The sequence below is a fragment of the Gossypium raimondii genome, chromosome 12 (genome assembly GCF_025698545.1).
Source record: "Gossypium raimondii isolate GPD5lz chromosome 12, ASM2569854v1, whole genome shotgun sequence".
Lineage (NCBI taxonomy): Eukaryota > Viridiplantae > Streptophyta > Magnoliopsida > Malvales > Malvaceae > Gossypium > Gossypium raimondii.
In genome coordinates this window covers 18,011,502-18,025,235 of record NC_068576.1, presented here as the reverse complement: position 1 = coordinate 18,025,235, position 13,734 = coordinate 18,011,502, and the positions used below count along the sequence as shown (strand labels likewise).

The following is a 13,734-nucleotide window of genomic DNA, read 5'->3' as shown; positions in this document are numbered from 1 at the left end:
AACCTAAACTACCCAAACACTAGCCTAGCCTAAAACCTAAACCAAACCCATTAAACCCAGCCCCAAATTACGAGCCCAATAGCCCAAAACAGAAAAAAATTAGCAGCAGGGAACCCTAGAACCTCCAGCGCCGCAGCCACCAGGGCTTTCCCTCGGCCTCACGCGTGCCTCACGTGCACCACCATCACACGCCTCCGTACACTCCAGCTGACCTCCGTACCTGCAACAAACAGAGGCAGACAAAACAACAACAAAGAATAACAAGAAAATATAGGAAATAATAGGGGATTTTCTATTTTATTTTTTTTTCGCACATGGAGATATAAAGAAACAAACAACCATTGTAAAATTTTACGCAGAGATATTGAATACAAAAGGATATTCAGAGAAATCAAGAAGTTTGGAAAGGTGATCGGAGTTTTTTTTTCTTTTGACTGTTTCTTTTTCATTTTTTTTTTACGTTTTGGTTACTGTTTTAAAAAAGGGAAAACCATTTGGAAAAAAGAAGGAGTAAAAAATATCGCAGTGAGGTTTTAAGGTTTTTTTCTTCTTTCGATTTCACGTTTCCTTTTTATTATTTTATCGTTTAATCGTTAAAAAAGGATTAGAAAACAGAAGATTACCTGAAATAGTGAATCTCCACTTGCTCCGTCGCGATTGAAACTCTGGTGAGGTTCGCGAAGCCTCAAAACAACCTGAATGTCTGAGCGGCGCATGCAGGAGGGTTACGGCGCGATTTCGAATGGAAAATGGGACTCCGACCTAGGGTTTAAAGTAACCCTTATATAGCCTTGGCAACGACGTCGTTTTAAGCAAGTTTTCAATGGCTCAAAAACGACACCGTATTGGCCACCACCCGGTAACCCGCGCGCGACCCGACCCATCCCGTGGTGGACCCGCACGTTTCTATTAAATGGGTTATTTGCAACCTTGGTTCTCCTACTCTTTCTAATTTTTTTAATTTGGTCCTTTTCAATTTTTTTTAATTTCGTTACATAACTTTACATTACTTTCAATTTAATCCATCTATCAGTTGAGGAAACATAAGCCCGAAACGGCACCGTTTTCAATGACTTGACTTGATTGCCTGGATTTGTGGGCTTAATTCCCGCATTAGTCCTTTTAATTTCAAACAGATTTCAAATCGGTCCTTCTATTATTTTTATTCTTAAAATTAGTTATTTCTTTTTTCCTTATTATCATTTTTAATGTTTCTTTCTTTAATTTTATTATTATTTCTATTGTCATTTTTTATCACTATTTATTATTGTTATTATTATATTTGATTATATTCCTAATTGTGTTATCTTTCCTTAAATTTAGTTTTGATTTTCGATTTAGTCCCTTTACATTTTTAATTACTTAACTATTTTTATTATTATGGTTATTATTATTAATGTTACTATAACTATTAATATTATTATTTTTATTAGTTTATATGTTTGTTTACCTATGTACAGATATTATTATTTTGTTATTTATATTATTACTTTAAGTTTTGAATTACCATCATGTATTAATAATTAGTTTCATTACGTTTTTTTATGTAGTATTATTTTATGTTATAAATAAAATTATATTACCACCTTGGATTTACTATACATTTGTTTTAAAATTTATTGTGTATTATTATTTAATCCAATTATGTATTACTTTTTTAAATTAACACATGTATATTATTGCATATATTTTAAATGTTCTTCTTGCATAATATTTATTGCAAAATTCATCTAAATACTATCATTCTATCTAGTGTTTATTTTAAACTCTATTTTGAGTCTATTTCATATTTAAATATACATATATATATTATTTTAAAACTTTTGTACGTATAATTTATTCAATTATGATTTCTTCTCTTGTTATTGCTTTTAGTGGATCAAAAAATGATTAATAACTCGTTTAATTTTTGAATGTTGTATGATCAAGATTATTGTTGCTATTCTTGTTTGAATTTATCCATTGTTTGTTTACATTATTTGATGATTTATCGTTCACTAGCATGTATCGTAATTTACGAATTATCATTTTGAATAATTTACTACCATTCAATCAGATTACATTTTATTTAAATATCAAAATCGTTTTATTCAAAAGCTTTCAAATAATGCAATACTCGAAATTTGGAATCTTCGAGAGAATGGGGCCCTAACGTATTGAGTTCCAATTTTCCTCGTTGAATCTAAATAATCGAAAATTTTATTCAATCAAAACACATAAACCAAAAACTCATTTTCGAGAATTCGATACGTTGTGTCCTAATGTATTGGATGTGACATGTCGTTTTCTCGATATGAAGATTTAAAAAAAATAACAAAGGCTATATTCAATGCTAGGAATTTTGAGAAATTGTGCCCTAACGTATTGGGTTTCCATTTTTCATCTGACTTAAAGCAATTGAATATCCCTTTTTAACTTCACCGCAAGAGTTTTGAAAATCAAAAGACAAGCTTATTCTCGAGGACTAAAAATGTCGTGTCCTAATGAATTGGGTGTGACATTTTATTACTCTGAGACGAGAAGGTCTTTAGCATCCGCATCGATTTATCCAAGCATCTTTTATAAAATTAACATTAATAAAAGGGAGGATCATGTTTTTTTAAAATTCTTCACGAATTTTCGATATTCGAAATTAAGACCTTAATTAATCAATTCGGTACCAATTTTGGGCGTTACGACGGTGCTAACCCTTTCTCGTGCGTAATCGACTCCCGAACCTGTTTTCTCAAATTTTGTAGACCAAAATCATTTTCAAGGTGAGCCGATCACACCTCAATAAAAGATCGGTGGCGACTCCCAATTTTTGTTTTTAGTCAACGACTTTTTTTGTTTTCAAAAAAAGTGGCTTCGACAGTTGTTTATGTTGATGATTTAAATATTATTGGAACTTCTAAAGAGCTTCAACATACAGTAAATTGTTTAAAGAAAGAATTTGAGATGAAAGACCCTGGAAAAACAAAGTTTTATCTTGGATTACAAATCGAGCATTTAAAAGATGAAATTCATGTTCATTAATAAACTTATATGGAAAAGATATTAAAGAAATTTTACATGGATAAAGCACACCCATTAAGTACTCCGATGGTTGTACGATCCTTAGATGTAAATAAAGATCAATTTCGTCCTTGCGAGAATGATGAAGAGTTTCTTGATCCTAAAGTACCATATCTAAGTGCTATAGGGGCATTGATGTATCTTGCAAAAAACACAAGACCTGATATAGCTTTCGTTGTAAACTTGTTGCAAGATTTAGTTCTTCTCCAACATGTAGACATTGGAATGGAATTAAACATGTATTTAGATATCTCAGAGGGACTATTGATATGGGGTTATTTTATTAAAATGATTCAAAATCTCTATTAGTTGGCTATGCTGATGCTAGATACTTATTAGATCCACATAAAGGTCGATCTCAAACAGGATATTTATTTATATGTGGGGGTACTGCCATATCATGGCGTTCAACAAAGCAAGCATTACTTATCGCTTCTTCAATCATACCCAACATAATTGAGATCGACATTATTTATATGAAGATAATGTAGTATGTATAGCTCAATTGAAGGGTGGTTACATCAAAGGTGGTAGAACGAAACATACTTCGCCAAAATTATTCTTTACCCATGATCTTGAGAAAAGAAGTGATATAACTGTTCAACAAATTCGTTCTAGTGATAATTTAGTAGATCTTTTTCAGAGGCATTGCCAACTTCAACATTTGAAATACTATTTCACAAGATTGAAATGTACCAACTCAAAGATGTAATGTAATGTTGCTATTAGGGGGGTCTAAAACAAGTTGTACTCTTTTCCTTTAACCAGTGTTTTGTCCCATTGGGTTTTCCTAGTAAAAGTTTTTAATGAGGCTGCTTATAATAGAAGATTGTGTACTTTTTTTCTTTCATTAGATTTTTATCCCACAGGATTTTTCCCAATAAGGTTTTAACGAGGCACATTACCTACCAATGGACATCCTAAGGAGAGTGTTATGAAAATCTTATTAAGTGGATATCCATTATAATCAAGATAAAATTTTAATGTACTTTAAATTCTAATAGTTATTAAAATTAAATCTCTGTACATTCTCGACTTTCATATTTTCTTTTCTTTATTTCTCTATTTTTTCAAAATCTTTCAAGTTCCATTTTATACATTAAATTTACCGTGGTTCAAATTTTTTTAATCTTATAACCTTTTAACTTTTTATTTAATCACATTTTTAATAAATTATACTTTAATTTAATTTTTTTCATTTCTATTTTAGAAAATAGATACCAAACGATTTTCAGAAAATAGAAAATGAAGAGTATTTTCTGAAAATGAAGCCAAACACATCCTTCTATGAAACCAAACACATCCTAATGCATTCTGCCTGTTGTAAAGTTAAGTTTTTTTTTTTTTTTAATATTCACTTTTACAAAAAAAGTTAAATGTTGTTCATAACGGTCGTATTCTAGTTATAATAAGCAATGAGAAGAGCTACACAACTTCACCACCTAGCACCTACCAGCCATAAATCATTGTAAAGGTTCCATTTTCATATTCCTATCATCGGCCATAAACAGAAAACACCAACAAAAGAATGAATCTAGACCAACAGATAATCCAAGATTAGATTCTTTCATAACAAATATCTCATACAAAACCTGTTTGTCTTGATGTTCAGACCTAGCTTTTGCTAACAAAACTTTCCTTCGCTTTACAGATACAAATCATTAAATAACCGGTCTGGGAATTAGTGATTCATAAACTTTCTTACTCTCGTTTATTAGTAAACAGAGGCAATGTCTTAGTTTTTTCTTTTCTTTCTCATTTTTCCGCCTGCTCCATTATCAGTCGACTTCTTTTTTTCCTCCACAACTTCATCAATAGCATTCAAACGGACAGTGTTGTTTGGCAGCTGTCTTTCTTTTCTTTTTGGCTTCTTTTGAGACGAGGAACTGCAGGTTCTAATAACAGATTAGCTCTAAATGGAAAACTCTTAACCACAGCAATATCAATGCATTCATAATGTTACAAAATAATAACTTGAAATTCACCAGAATTATAAACCACCCCAAAACCAAAGAAATGTAAGATCAGAGCCAAGTCAGAGATAGAAAGAAGGGCACCTTATCTTCTGATTCATAACTGGTTTTGAGGAAGCAGCCTTCTCGATTATACTCTTGTAATATTGTGTGAATGAAGCATTAGCATTGGACTTTTCAAACTGCAACCCAACCATTTATGAAGTTCAGAAAATTCCCTTTATTACAATTCTAGAAAACCTAGGTACAAGTAAGAATGGAAACCTGCAGAAATGAATCAACAATTTGATGATCTTTTGGTGAAAATGCCACCTCATCTCTCTTCCTTTGCATAAATTCAATGTTCTGCTCCACCTAAAATACACCCGAAAGATATAAAGATTTATGATCCTTTTCCTATTTTCACTTAATTTTTCTTTTTTCAAGGTCAGTACAGCTTTTGCTTCTTCCTTTTTCTTTTTTTTTTTAAATAATAATAAATTCCTCCATTGGCAAACAACATAAGAAAATCTTACTTGTCAATTATATTGTTTAATATGCCATAGGTGAGCCAAAATCATCATAGCATGATTTAAAAGGTTTCATTTTTTATTTTATTTCAGGGAGGATAGGTTTGAGGGTACTTTCTTAATTCCTATTTAGCTCAACACTTACAAGGCGGATCTGGTTCAACAAAAAACAACTCTGAAGCTCCTAAAAGTCGGTACCTGATCAACAAATCGCTTCACCATACGCTGGAAACGCTCGATGGTTGTAGTCTCAAGAAACTTCCTAAGGCAGATGAGGGGTATAGTAGCCAGCTCAGGGAAAGTTATGTGGCAGCTCCATTGAGCAAAGTGCGTTGCAAGTAATTCAATGACAGATGAAACACACTTGTCTTGAAACTTACGAGATTTTAGCCAATGTTTTGGCAACTGCACCATAAACATCCACATTAATTATAGCAGAAATACATAGATATTGTGCCCTAGGGTTATTTCAATTCATAATAATAATGATGACCAATCCTAACCTTTATAGTGGAAGAGAAGTTGAAATCTTTTCCAGGTTTCCCATTGTCCTTCCCAGTTTTATATTCCAAAATATCCATAGCAAATGATGCAACAGGAATGAAAACCCCACTTGCACTAGAAAGGTTATTCAACCACTGAATGCATTTAATTCTTAGAGGTAAATATCTTGGTCCAGGAAACAAGACAGCTACACCATTGATAATCTGAATGATCATGTATAACAATGGCTGAAGATCATAATCTTTCACGTTTGCTGATATAAATGAAACCCAAAGATTGATGCAGTTTGTAGATTGCCGACTGCATATCCTTTTGACAGCCTCCTGCTTACAAGCAAAAACAAACAAGCACCATCAGAACCTTGGCCTTGCCTGATAACATCAAATTATTAATCAACTAGGTATATCCATAGGGATCAAATTTAAGGAATAATGAAACAGTATCCAATCTTATCTCATCAAATTAAACGAGACACCAATGACATGAGCATGCATACCTTCTTCTTAGTTTTTAGACCTGTTTGCAATATCTTAGAAAGCTGTTCAACACAAACCATTGCCTTTCTAGATGAGTTTTGAACATCTAGAGAGCATAACTCAATAAAGGAATTGTGCAGAAACTGTATATGTTTGGATGAAACTGGATCAACAAATTTGCAGTGAGTGATGAAGGCCTTGTATGTTTTAATCAAGCACGAGTTGAAACAATCTGAGCTAAACACAGAAGCCACATCTTTAATGACCAGGAAAGAATGCAATGCAAGTGTCCCTTCACCTGTTACCCATAAATGAACTGCAATCTGTAATAAATTTAAAGAGTTACTGCTGAGCAAGAAAAAAGTAATAATTTGAGAGTTATTTCTAGGGCAAGAAGGTATAAGGTGGAAATATAAAAATGAAAAATGAAAGTTACAAAGAATCATTACAAGAAAGATACAGATACAACTAGAGTTTAAAATTCCTCATGTCTTGCATTCTCCTAATTCCCAAATATATTACTAATTAAAAGTATTGGGTATATAACCGTATGTGCCAACTGAATAGTACATACACTAATATGGACAATATCAACATTCCTTAATCATATCCTAATTCCTAAAATTACTAGTAACAACAAAGCTGGCGATAAAATATATATTTCAAGCGTCATATCTCATAAATTATATAATACCTTGATTAGTCTGCGCAGCAATGGATGAAAAGTGGCAAAAAATATTACAGAGGCTCTGACTCGAACCAAAGAGAAGGCAAGTATCTCAGAGTTAGTAACTTGATTCAGGAGAAAAAGTGTACTTCTCAAATAAGACTTGATCAGTGGCTTCATAGTTTTCCACTTTGAACTATTCTTCAACTCTAAAATGGCCTCCTTTTTGCAACTAGAACTTGATATTCCAAGCATTTCTCGAAAAATATTATCAGCCTCCTGAAGCATGAAGATTAAAATCTTGGAAAATGTTTTGCTGTCTTGAAGTCCAGAGCACAAGGCGACATCATGAAGATCAGATGGTTCAGACCCATAATGGCATGCAGCTCTATACTCATTCAATAAACTAGTAAGTGCAGATATACTACGATGTTCTCTGACTAATTGGCACAACAAATTGAAGGCAGAGCTAGTCAACAACTTGCCCTTTCTTAAATTTACAGTGCCTTTCTCAGGACTCTCTGTGCCATCTTCACTAGTATTGTCCTCATCAGAATACTGTTACAAAAAATTAAAAATAAAAAGTTTTGATACACATGCACAGCCATCAGATCGACAAAATAAGGGCAGAAAGTAGGAATCAAAGAATTCTACCATTTATTTTTCCTTCATTTTTTCTGAAATACTAGTGAATGATTATGAGTTCATAATTCTTTGGTAACATATTTTATTAGCATGCATGATACATCTCAGTATCTGAACCCATGGTACTATTTTCTTTTTGGTTTCACTTAGCACCAAGCAACATTGAAATAATAATTATAAGTGTTGCTTTCACCCCGAGACTAACAATTTCATAAACTTCAGATGCAGAAAAGCTGGATCAAAGTTAATAAAGCTTATAGGTTCTTTCTTATTGTAACCTAAGTGCAACTGGATGCAAATCAAGACCATATGATAGCGAGAAATAGAAACTAAAAAGATTGATGCATATTCAGACCTAACAACACATTATCTAGTTAAAAAAAAAAGGAAAAAAGAAAAAAAAGGACATTAAATGACTTACATTCTCATCATCCCTTAATTTCCCAAGGCCATTCTCATAGCTTTCCAGAAACTTAGAAAATTCAGGATCCTGAGATTAACATAGTAGAAACTCTCAAATAAATATAGTAGAAACTATTTGTAAGCTTTATGCAACAGCAAACTTACAAGCTAAAGATCGGTGAGAACAGAAAGTGCAAAAACATCCAACTTAAGCACTTATATGAAGTAATTAATTCGAGTACCGCTTCCGCTACACAATTCTAATGGGGCACTCTTTTGAGTATATCAGCATTTAAGTCATCTTTAGCTCCTAGTTGGTATCAGAACGAACCAATCATCGACTCTCAAAACACTATATAATCCCACAGCATCAGCAGTTTGCTATCAATAAGACCTAATTACCTTTTTCTGTAGCCTCTCTAATTTTTTCTTCTTCTCTGTAAGCTCTATACAAATCGCCCTGTTCTGCTCCAATAACTCAATAGCACCACCGTTGTCTACATCCATATCTACAAACGCATAGATAAATGAATTGGAAATGTTGGCAATAACAATAAGGGAAAAAACACATAGAGAAATAACTGTTTATATGCCTTCATCTAGATCGCTCTCAGTTCCATTTTCATCTGGATATGGACAGCTTGAGCCCTGATAAATAAATTCAAGCATCAATATGAGAAACCCTGTCAACCCTCAAAAGAAAGCCAACTGAAGATTTTGAGGGGTTTTATATTTCAAAACCTCAGATAAATATCCATCACTCTCCGAATCATCTTCAACCACATCACTCTCATCACTAAATACCGCATCAAGCTCAATATCCTCTATATTTTCGCATTCCAAGTCTCTGAAAACATATTTTAAATGTACCAAGAAAATGCAAACCATCACATATCAGTATAGTCTAAGCAGAAACTTAAGAGCAAAAAAGGAGAATTCAAATGAAATATATGATTATTACTATATAAGATCATTTTCAACAAACCATGATTTTAATTATAATTTTAACAAAAAAATTAACAGAAAAAAAAAACTAAAATGAATTGAACCATTAATTGTTCAATATTAAAATTACATCATACTATATTGCATTATTCATAAAAGCCCAAATTTTAATTTTATTTACCTTCCACTCGACTTCCCTATTTGATCTTCTTCCAGGTTTTCGGCTTCATCCTTCTCGTCTCCTATAAAGTTTTCACCAAAAGTAAGAGTTTCACTAACAAATTTAATTAACATCCTCAAGAGCAGATGAACAAGCCACAATTTAAACTAAAAAAAATCATAAACAATGCAATAAAACCACATTTTCTTTTTTCCTTAGAAAACTTACTTTTAGAAGCCTTCTTTTTGAACATGGATTTCAACTGCCGCTTTCTTTTCAACACAGATTGAAGATTCTTCTTTGCAAACTTCCTCGCCTTTTTACCTAATTTTCCCATTTTTTCTAAATAATTCGGAAAAACCAAAGAACAAAAAGGTAATGAAAAGATTAGTTAGTATTTTACAATTTTATCAGTTTAATAAAGAAAGAGAGGTTTTCGAACCTGCAACAATGTCGGCTCTGTTGTGTTTTTGAGGTTTTTGGTTCTTTTTGTTAAGTACATTTAGGGCTTTCAAGTAAAATGGAGATATAAAAGGGGAAATATTTTAGTTTTAATTTGTTTAGAAATAATTTTATAATTCTAGAAAAAGGTAAATATTTATTTTAAAATTCTGATGCTATTAAAATTAAGCAAGCTTATTGATTAAAATTGTGACAAAAATTTATGTTTTTGATTCAATGGCCAAAAGTACAATCACAGTCAAACTAAAAATACATAAAAAGATAATTTGAATCAATAGAAAACAAAAAGGAGAGCAGAAATCATGATTTAATCAGTTAAAGCAATCAGAATCACATGATCAAGAAATTAAACTACAAAAGAAAAAGAAATTAAACAGAATCACAATCATTATAACATAACCCTATAAGTTAATTTTTTTGCGAAAACCAAAAGAAGTAATTTAACCAGGCACAAATTATGGTACTATTTCACAGATAAAATGATAAACAGTTAATTATCGGCAACTTGAAGTAAAATAAGTGTCAAAATATAGAGAATTTTTCAAAAAAAAAAAAGAAGTAAAACACGAACAGGGTAAATAAAAGAAAATCTGATTCTTCATCAACAAACAGATCCAACTGGACTTTTTCTTTAGCAGACATGATTGGAATTAGAGCTGATCATAGGCTGGGCCGGGCCTCAACAGAATTTTAGATCAGTTTTCCAAGCTCGAACTCAGCCCAAAAAATGAACCTAAAATTTTGCTCAAGCCTAGCCTGAATTATAGATTCTAAACCTGAGCCCAGCCTGGCCCGTATTAAAATTTAGCTTTAGCTGCTTAATTACATTAGTTGATATTTGGAAATGGATGGTAACAAGCAATAATTGAAAAAAAGAAAGAAGAAAAAACACCTTGAAAATAAAGAGGAAAGATAGAAATAAAAGATGTAAGAGATGGTGGGTCATAATTCAAGGTACTAAAAAGGTGAAGGAACCAGCAATCTCAAAAATTTTCCACATAAAGAAACGAAATCAAACATTTATAATCTTAAATGCCCAAATTTAAAGTGAAAAAAAAATTAAAACTTTAAGTAGACCCAAACGTAATAAAAGATCCAAAAAACAATTATCTTCTGATTTGTGAATACAACTTATCATGTGCTTATTATGCTCTCCTATAGCTCAACTATCTTTCTTCGACATTGCGTCGTTCAGGTTCTTTTTAATGCTAAGAATCAATCTAGCTAACATAGTTTGGTATAAGGGTAAATAATTTAAGCTGAAAATTAAAGTTACAAACTTGAGCATTGAGAACTAGGATCAATCCCATTCTGACCCTTAACAATTACCCATTTTTCTAAAAACTTAAATCACATGTAAATTAGTATGAATCTCCAGCACCTACATCAATGGCAAGAAAAAGTTCATAGCTTTCTAATCCATGAACTACTCCTATTCTAGGGCTAAATAGTTAACTCCGGTGATGTTGAAGAACCTTTAAATAACTGAGAATTCAAGCTTTTGAGACACTTTAACACTGAATTCAAAACTTAAAATCCATGTATCTCTCATTCAAAGAATAGACCAAAGAAACAATCTTTAACAATGAATTCAATATAATATTAAACACTAAAAAAAAACAAAACGATGCATTAAGTGATTGAAGAACGAAAAGAGCTCACCGATTAATCAGGAAATTAAAGAAGCAAACACCCAAAAAGAAAATTTGATTTACTGGCAGCTTCGAGGACAAGTAGGATTGAACATAGAAGAGATTGAAAAAAACATAGTTTTTCTTGAATTGTTAGGGACTAGGTTTCTATTGTATTGTTTCATGAACCGTGTCCGAGCGGTGTTTCCGGGTTATAGGCCTTTTTTAGTTTTTCTATTAAAGGGTGAGCTGCAAAAATAGAGTGCCTAACTGCTTATGAAACGATGATGGTGGTAGCCGGTGGAGAAATTGGTGGTATTTTCTTTCTTACTGTTAGGGTTTTAGAAATTGGTGGAGTGAGTGGAGTGGAGACAAAAATGTAATATGTATTAAAAAATTGCAACTTCAATACAGACAAAAATTAATTTATCATCAACAAAATCAAGAAATTGCAGCTGTCCATAGAAAAAAAACAACTGTCCATAGAAGTCATGGAGATACCAGGAATTGGACGAGATTGACCGGCGGCACAGCGGGACGGCGACGGCTGAATGCTGGAGCGGAGAAGGCGAAGGCAGTGGTGAACGCCGCCGACAGAGGAAGCAGCAGCTTGACCGGAATGACGACAGTGTCTTGATGGAAGAACGAACGGGGCGACACAACGGTGATGGGCGCCGGCGACAGAGGAAGCGGGAGACGGAGTGGCCGCCGGAGTGGAGACGGCTATCGACGGGCAGCCGACTGGATTTAGACGGATTAGATTCTTCCTTTCCTTTTGCAAAACCTAACGAATTTAAACCGTCGGATTTCGCTTAAAGGATGGATGGGAAAGAGAAGTTGAATTCTGATGGGCGGCTGACTGCTTTTAAGTTTAATAGTCAACACCTTCAAACCCTACTTATTTCTTAAAAAAGGTAAATATCCTTTTTGGCACCTAAATGTGACTTTAATGCTCGAATTAGTACTTTTCTTTTTCAAATTGGTAGGCGTAGCTAAGTTAGGTTTGCATTACACATTTCAATCCATTTTTGCAACCCATTAAAAGTTTAAATTTTGAGGATAGTCCTATACTTATTAATTTGTGCTTTGTGCGGATTTAGTTTCTCTACTTTTTTTATTTGCTCAAAATTGGTCCTCTATTTTTCGATTTGTTCATTTTTAATCCTTTCGTTAATTTTTCAATTAACACGTTAAAAAAATTAAAAACAATCACAAATTTAACTCCTCAACCTTTACAAATTTTATCAATTTAATCCCTACTCTTTTATTTTTACTTTAATTATTAAAATAATAGAAAAATAAAACTTTATAAATTTTCCCGTATGTGCCAGTAAATTAAAGATAGAAAAAAAAAGATTGCTATTAATTATTACTACTAGAGGTTTTAACTTGTAATTCTCATTTAGCAACAATAAGTACTATGTATATTAGGTAACCTATATTAAAAATCATTGAACTTAACCTCAACTTTCAAATAGGTCAAAAACTTTTGATTTAATCAAATTACATCGTTTAACTTTAATTATTAATGTAACGCCCCAAAAATTTGAATTTCTAATTTGTTAAATTTTGTCATAATTAAATAATTGCTTCAATGGTTAAGGGCCTTAAATGTGTGTTTGAGGTCATGGGTTTAAATCTCTCTTTTAGGAAGATTTAGTTATTTTTGTTCTTAGGCCTATCTCTGTTATTCGGCTTAAATATTATTTTTGATCAACTTATGATAAAATGAGCTTACTGGTTTAGTGGTAAGGTGTTAGTTTACCTTTTGATTTTGTGTTTGAATCCCCGCGTGAGCAAGTGGGTATGTTTATTTTTACTTCCTGTGTGTGTTGTCCACATGGTAGAAGTGGGGTCGAATTGAAATTCTATAATGCTTTTTCCTTTTTCATTTTTTTCTCATTTTGTTGTTTCTGTTGTTTTTTTTTTCATGTAATCCCTTTTTGTTATTTTTCTTTCCCAAAAAAAATTCAAGTTCAATTTTGGTTCTTCTTTTTTCTATTTCTCAATTTAGCTCTGCTCATAACCCTGTTCGCTTTCAATTCCATTCTTGTTGTTCTGATTCGGTAAGTACTCGGGGTGGTGAAGCTATTATTTCGATTAGTTGATGTGTAAGTTAGGGTTTTCTTTATTCCTTGTAATAGAAGTAGTTGTTGATTGTGTTTAATCATTTTTTATGCTCGATTAGGGGCGAATCATGAGACGTTTAGTGTTCCTCTAGGGAGTTAGTTGTTGTTCTTAAGGGTAAGTGAATGTATTCGTCGTTGTTTGAGGTTGAATTCTCCGTATTGAAGTTTAAGTGCCGT

The 13,734-nt window shown here is 32.4% G+C and overlaps 1 protein-coding gene across 1 annotated transcript; it reads right to left on the bottom strand.

Annotated features, from left to right (window-relative positions):
- Positions 1-4,601: 4,601 nt before the first annotated feature.
- LOC105763453 (protein REBELOTE) lies at positions 4,602-12,295 on the bottom strand. Its single transcript, XM_012581702.2, has 14 exons — positions 11,930-12,295; positions 9,564-9,677; positions 9,357-9,417; positions 8,972-9,077; positions 8,824-8,878; positions 8,633-8,739; positions 8,250-8,318; positions 7,211-7,741; positions 6,537-6,839; positions 6,040-6,363; positions 5,735-5,941; positions 5,292-5,381; positions 5,112-5,209; positions 4,602-4,940 (listed from the first exon to the last, which is right to left on the bottom strand). The coding sequence occupies exons 2-14, from the start codon at positions 9,670-9,672 to the stop codon at positions 4,790-4,792; spliced, it is 2,211 nt and encodes a 736-aa protein (XP_012437156.1). The 5' UTR covers positions 9,673-9,677; positions 11,930-12,295; the 3' UTR covers positions 4,602-4,789.
- Between the last annotated feature and the right edge of the window lie 1,439 nt (positions 12,296-13,734).